The sequence below is a fragment of the Arachis ipaensis genome, chromosome B10, assembly GCF_059453495.1.
Source record: "Arachis ipaensis isolate K30076 ecotype BB chromosome B10, ASM5945349v1, whole genome shotgun sequence".
NCBI lineage: Eukaryota > Viridiplantae > Streptophyta > Magnoliopsida > Fabales > Fabaceae > Arachis > Arachis ipaensis.
In genome coordinates, this window is record NC_142435.1 from 128,108,218 (window position 1) to 128,114,105 (window position 5,888).

The following is a 5,888-nucleotide window of genomic DNA, read 5'->3' on the forward strand; positions in this document are numbered from 1 at the left end:
TAACAAGCCTTTTATGGGAGGTGTAAATTTAAGTGTACAACATGAGTGGCCACATAAATGTCCTTATTTTAATTTACGGAAAGTGATTGTTCTGGCAGATCAAGATTACACTTTCCATCAATCACGCAGCCGCAGCTGTTTCTAGCTGTCCACACTTGGCGCATCCCATCTCTTCCAAAGTAGAAACTCCATTATACTGCGTCCGACAGCCCAAATTATCTAATAAACTAGACTTGTTTTGCAAGTAATATTTTTTAACCAAATGAATGAGACATCACGCCAACTTATACTCAATCCCCGTAATCGCAAGATATACGTGTCTAATTTAAGTGGGGTTCACATCTCATTTATGATAAATGATATCTGAACCGTTATAGTGTGTACACACAATGATATATATTACATAACAAAATTTTCCCAATAAACTGACACAATGCTAGATCCCAACTAAGAACAATTAAGCTATTTTCAATCAACCAATAAGCTATACAATGCACTAGTAGAAATGGGGCAACCCACAGAGGAATTTAACAAAAGAATAAGAGACCAAGAACATCACTTTCATATAATATATATATATAGAGAGAGAAAGAGAGAAGAGCGAGGGACAGACCAAAAAAAATAAACGTAGAAAGAACAAAGAAGCACCGTGAAATATATCTTAGAATAATAAATGAATCAGAAAGAATATATTCAACTACCTTCTGATGTAAGCCAGCCATTCTAGCTACCATTTGAGCTGCCTCACTTCATACTCTAAGAATATGCCAGTAGCAATAAGCTTTTGGCTACAAGAGAGTCGCATCCTGAAGAATAATGCACATATATTAGCTGGGCAATGTTGTAATAAATACAAGAATAACCAGGCTGTTAAGCAGAATGCATAGTTCCCACCGACATCCCAATTTTCCATCCCATTTACTGTTTCAGTGTTGTTTAGAGTTTCTTAGGTAGATCATATGTCTTTTTAAGAAACTTAGAGGCTATTTCATCGTTTCTATAGCATAGAACACGTAATAACGTGTTTGGTTCAGATGGATCCCACTGGCCAGAAGTTGGAGGTAATGGAAGCCTAGACCTTGCAGAGGATTTATATGTCTCCAGGGTTACTCGTCTAAACCGCTCTATAATGGTCTCTGTGTCAGTTCTGAAAAGGGGAAGGATAGATCTCACAGTAGTTGAAAACTTGTCTATTAATTCAGAAGGCAAGCCATCCCCATTTGCCCAAAATAGTTCCTTAAGAAATTTGAAATCATCCTCGATGATCTGAGAGTCCTTCCGGGAAAAAGCACGGGATGGACCACCAGCAAGCAATACAAGCAAGAATCCATCAAAGGAAGCTCTCATTATTTCAGTGATAAGACGGGTGCGGATTCTTTCATGAACAGTGTCTGAAACAAACATCAGCTTCCGCTCAAGTTCCTGGAGAAATGGCTCAATCCTGGAAGATGATGGATCCCCAATATATAAACCATCCCATAAAACCTGTCTAAGATCATGAAAGACAATTCTATATGCCACTGCCTCACATAGTTGTTGAATTCCTTCTAGACAAGCTGCTGGAGACAATTCAAACTTTTTCGCTAATCCATTTGAAAAATCCTCTACTTGAGCAGATTCAGAGTTCCGTAAAAGTGTAATTATTCTTTTTTCCAGGACATCAAATTCACCCAGGATCCATTGCAAAGTATTTATACGCACACAGAGTTGTGGTATCCCAGAAGAGCTATCCCCATTTGTTGCTACCTGAGGATTTCGCTTCTGGGAATTGGGAGATTTTTCCTTTTTCTTCCCAAAGCCTTGAAACTTTGACTCCATGGTGCATCTGGTCAATGCTGGCATTGTTGGAACAAATGAATTTCGTGATCCTGAATAGAAGAACAAAAAACAATAGTTATTAAGGATGTCAAATTTCACGGCTCAACCATTAAATTTCAAATATCATAATACCGCATCCAGATTTTGCTTTGGTAACATAGTACTGAAGGCATCTGTCAAGGCCAGCCATCACTTCAGGAAGCAAAGCAGGATGCATCGGTATTGGGAGCTGAAAGTATGCATCCAAAGTTTCATTCATGATCCGCAAAACTTCAACAGCAGATGGAGCATATCCTTCTTGATTTGTTTGTGCAATCCAATGCTAGGAAATCACAATAAACTGGGTTAGTTTAATTAAATGTAACCAATTTATGCATGATTAGAACAAAAAAAAAAGCAGATGTCATGTACACATTGAAAATCATCAATTAGATAAAACATAAAATAAGGAGAGAGCAAACCTCTTGCTGAAGATTTCTATCAACCCACTCCTTCAGTCTGTCTAATCTAGTCTTAATCCATATTTTCACCAGATTTGCAATTGCAGCTTCAGCCTCATAAGGAGGCATCTCACGGATTATTGCTTTACCACCATCATCACTCTCCACTGAATCTTCAACTGCTATCTGCACAAGGTCTTTCTCCAACTGATCGGCGGTTCTCAACACTTGAACAGCATCTGGTGTCAGTTCTGTGATGCCCGATATGAATTGCTTCAATTCATTCCCATAGCATTGATGAAGGGTGGCAACAGCAAGACCTGCTGCCAAAGGATGCCATCTCTTAAGTATTGGACTAAACACTTGCTTTTCAGTAACTGCCAAGCTACCTACATCCTTTGCAAGGATGGCAAGGAGTGGGAGAGCATTTGGCTGATTTTTTGATGCTCTCCTGCTTGAGTCTGCTTTCTCCATTATCTATAAACAAGCAAAACAAGCACATTTCAGCATAAGTGTGTATCAGAAAATAGAGACAGATAGATAGCTGAAGGATTCAAGTAAAATGATAAATGTAATCAAGATCACAATTCACAATGTATTATCCAAAACTACACCAAATAACATGGATTCACCTAAGCTTAGTTCTTAGACTGGATAAGTTGCTGGATAAACTTAATAGTCTAGCTTTTATAAGAGTAGTAATTTTTCCACTAATAGTCTATCAAGTATGGATACTTACATAGACACGGGATAGAACATAAGACAGGACACATTTTAAATTTTAGTTAGACACAAAAAGATGGTGTACATATAAATATAAAGAATTTTTAGATAAATTATAATATCTAGATATTTTATTGATATTAAAGAACAAACTAACTTTTTATGTTTAATGTCTTTTTCTAATTATATAAAGTATTTTAGATAATGTTTCCTATTAATAATACATACTATTTCTAAATTCATTTGAAGAATATAGGTCAAAAATAAGGTTGGATACACCGACTCATAATCCTATTTAGGTGTGTCCAAGCATGTCTGACAAAATATTTTTTGATATTTTATTAAGACATAGTTGGACACGTAAGACATGCATGTCAAACAAATGTCATGTCTGAAATGTGTTCAACACGTAAACATGACAACTCAATGAAGCGGTCATGCTTCGTTGCTAATAGAGTAGCTTTTCCACTTACAGTCACAAAAAACTGTAGTGGTACTGACAATCTAAAACCTGTTTTATAAGATTACAGAAACTCAGCTGAGGTAAGACTTTTTTTTTCTTAGGAAAAAGATTCCAATTCTCTTATGTTAAGTATAAATGGCCAATGTCCATGTAACCAAACCATGTGACACTATAAGTCAATTCTACCAACTTTTACAATGTGGAAAAGCCAATTACAAACAGTAAGGACTTGCCTGAGCAAAAGCAGTACGTAGTGATGACCTGATGTAAGTATCAATCCTTTCACGGGCCACATTGACTTCAGTTCTTCTTCTTCGCCGATACTCAGTAGAAATGTCTTCAACTAAAATTTTAGCTGCTGCAACTCCTAAAGAAACAATTCCCTGCATGGTCTCAACATTTCCACGGTCAAAAGTTTCATGATATGCAAGCAGCCTTTTCTCAGCCCATCCTAATATTGAAGTCAACGTAGAACTCAAAACTTTGGAATATTCTGCATCCTTTGTTGTTTTTGCATCCTTTGCTACTTCAGCTAGCTGGCCATCAGCTGCAGAAAGCAGGTCCAAATCTACCTGTCCGGTCACAACAAATCGGTGAAACAAAACCCAAGTAAAACAGAGATTATGGAGTGTCTGGTTCAGTCCAAGGATTCCCCAGGTCTTCTTAATCTGTTCCATTAGTTCATCAAACTCCTCAATAACTGATGAATCATCGTTAGCATCAAAGCATGACTGCAGCAGCATTTCATAAAGCCTAAGATTCAGAGGAATCCCATCAGCCCAGTGGCATGAATCAGACCCATCATATGACCTACTTGCAAGCGACATGACAGCACTACGAAGAACCTGCATAGACTCATTGTTCCTCCCAGTTTCTATCGGCCTATCCAAAGCCGAATGAACGATCTGCCGTAGACGCTGTGCGGCAGAATTGGACTTATCGACTGGCATGTGTGGATGCAAAATCAGACCGGCCTCCAGAACCTTCAGTGTCCTCTTCTGCCATTCTTCATACTCCTGCTGATCAGTAAAATCCGAAGACTTGAGCTGCTGCAAAAGCTCAAGCGGAACCACCACAGACTCAATCCTCCTTCCAACCTGCAATAAACACCACAACACACAGCACAATCCGCAGTCAATAACACTCAAATACCTTCTTTCCCTTTTCAATCACATGCACGAAACAATTAAGCACAATCGCATAAACATAAAAATCAGCTCAAATTTCAACACGTGCTATAGCCTATAACTGGATCAAAGCGACATCACAGAATCACACAATTCAACCTAAAAAACCAGAAGAACCTTATCCAATAGCAGATCAAATAAGCACCTAGCTCAATTACTTAAATTCAAACAACAAAACCAATAAACAAGCAAAAAATTAAACGAAAAACCAGCTTCAATAGCCAGATCAAACTCCATTTTCAGCATGCATTGCAACAAACACGCATTCAATAAAAAAGAAGACGAGCACACGCGAGAATCGTGAAAACAATGAAAAGCACAAATCGAGCGACCTGGCCAGCGGAGATCCTGAGAAGCGCACGCCTCACGCGCGAATCCATGGCTTCCGAAACCCTCATCTGGTTCCTCATGAGCTCCCCGACCGTTAACGGCCTCTTTGGCTTCCCCTGACCCGAACCCGAACCCGAACCCGGACCTGAGCCAGGACTCTTCCTGGACCCCGAACCCGGCGATTTCAAACCGAACGCCTTCTTCACCTTGCTGGCGGCTGTGGAAGTGAGGGATCGCTGCACCGCCGGCGTGTTCGGCGAGTTGTGACTCGGCGACTCAGTGGAGGACGACGAGTAGTGGTTGTTGTTGTTGCTGCTGCTGTTGGAGTTGGAGCCATTGGCAGCGGAGCTCAGAGGCTTCCCGGAGGAGGTGCGGCAGGCGGCGACGAAGATCTCGTAGGCCGTTAGGTTGAGGTCGGAATCGGTGAGCTTGGCGGCGAGCTGACCGAGCGGTGACGGAAGGTCTTCAGCGTGAGATTGCCTGGGAGGCGTAATTGAGGGCGGCCGTGGCGGCGGAGTGGTCTCTCTCTTGGAATGTCCTAATGAGAGGTCCCTGAAGAGGTGAGCCATTGTAGAGAGAGAAAGAATGAAGAGAGAGAGAGAGAGAAAGAAATGGGAAGAAGAACAGTGTGTGTGGAGAGAGAGTATGGACTACATAGAGATAGAGGGAGAGAAAGGAACAACAAGCACACACTGTCTTCCTTCTCCTCTTTCGCTTTTTAGTTTTTTTCCATGCCGTTTTCTAGAGAGAGAAAAAAAGAAATTCCTTAACTAAAAAAAATCGTAATTACTTTTCTTTCTTAGAACATGGAAGATTTTAATTACTGTAGCTTATAACTTCCATAGCTTTGTTACTATTTCGACTGCAAATAATATTGATTGAAAAAACAAAAAATCTAAACAGCTAAGGAGTAAGAATGGGTATCTC

The 5,888-nt window shown here is 40.0% G+C and overlaps 1 protein-coding gene across 1 annotated transcript; it reads right to left on the reverse strand.

The window, feature by feature from the left end:
• Nucleotides 1-287: 287 nt before the first annotated feature.
• Nucleotides 288-5,888, reverse strand: LOC107622805 (elongation factor Ts (DUF810)). The gene is made up of 5 exons (XM_016324844.3): nucleotides 4,964-5,888; nucleotides 3,678-4,541; nucleotides 2,280-2,735; nucleotides 1,951-2,140; nucleotides 288-1,868 (listed from the first exon to the last, which is right to left on the reverse strand). The coding sequence occupies exons 1-5, from the start codon at nucleotides 5,528-5,530 to the stop codon at nucleotides 937-939; spliced, it is 3,009 nt and encodes a 1,002-aa protein (XP_016180330.1). The 5' UTR covers nucleotides 5,531-5,888; the 3' UTR covers nucleotides 288-936.

Bases quoted from the DNA above. Each gene is read 5' to 3' on its own strand.
- LOC107622805 (XM_016324844.3), bottom strand. From the start codon at position 5,530: ATGGCTCACCTCTTCAGGGACCTCTCATTAGGACATTCCAAGAGAGAG. The intron at 4,542-4,963 runs GTCGCTCGATTT...TGTTTATTGCAG, and splicing joins TCAGGATCTCCGCTGGCCAG to GTTGGAAGGAGGATTGAGTC. The intron at 2,141-2,279 runs GTTTGCTCTCTC...GTGATTTCCTAG, and splicing joins ATAGAAATCTTCAGCAAGAG to CATTGGATTGCACAAACAAA.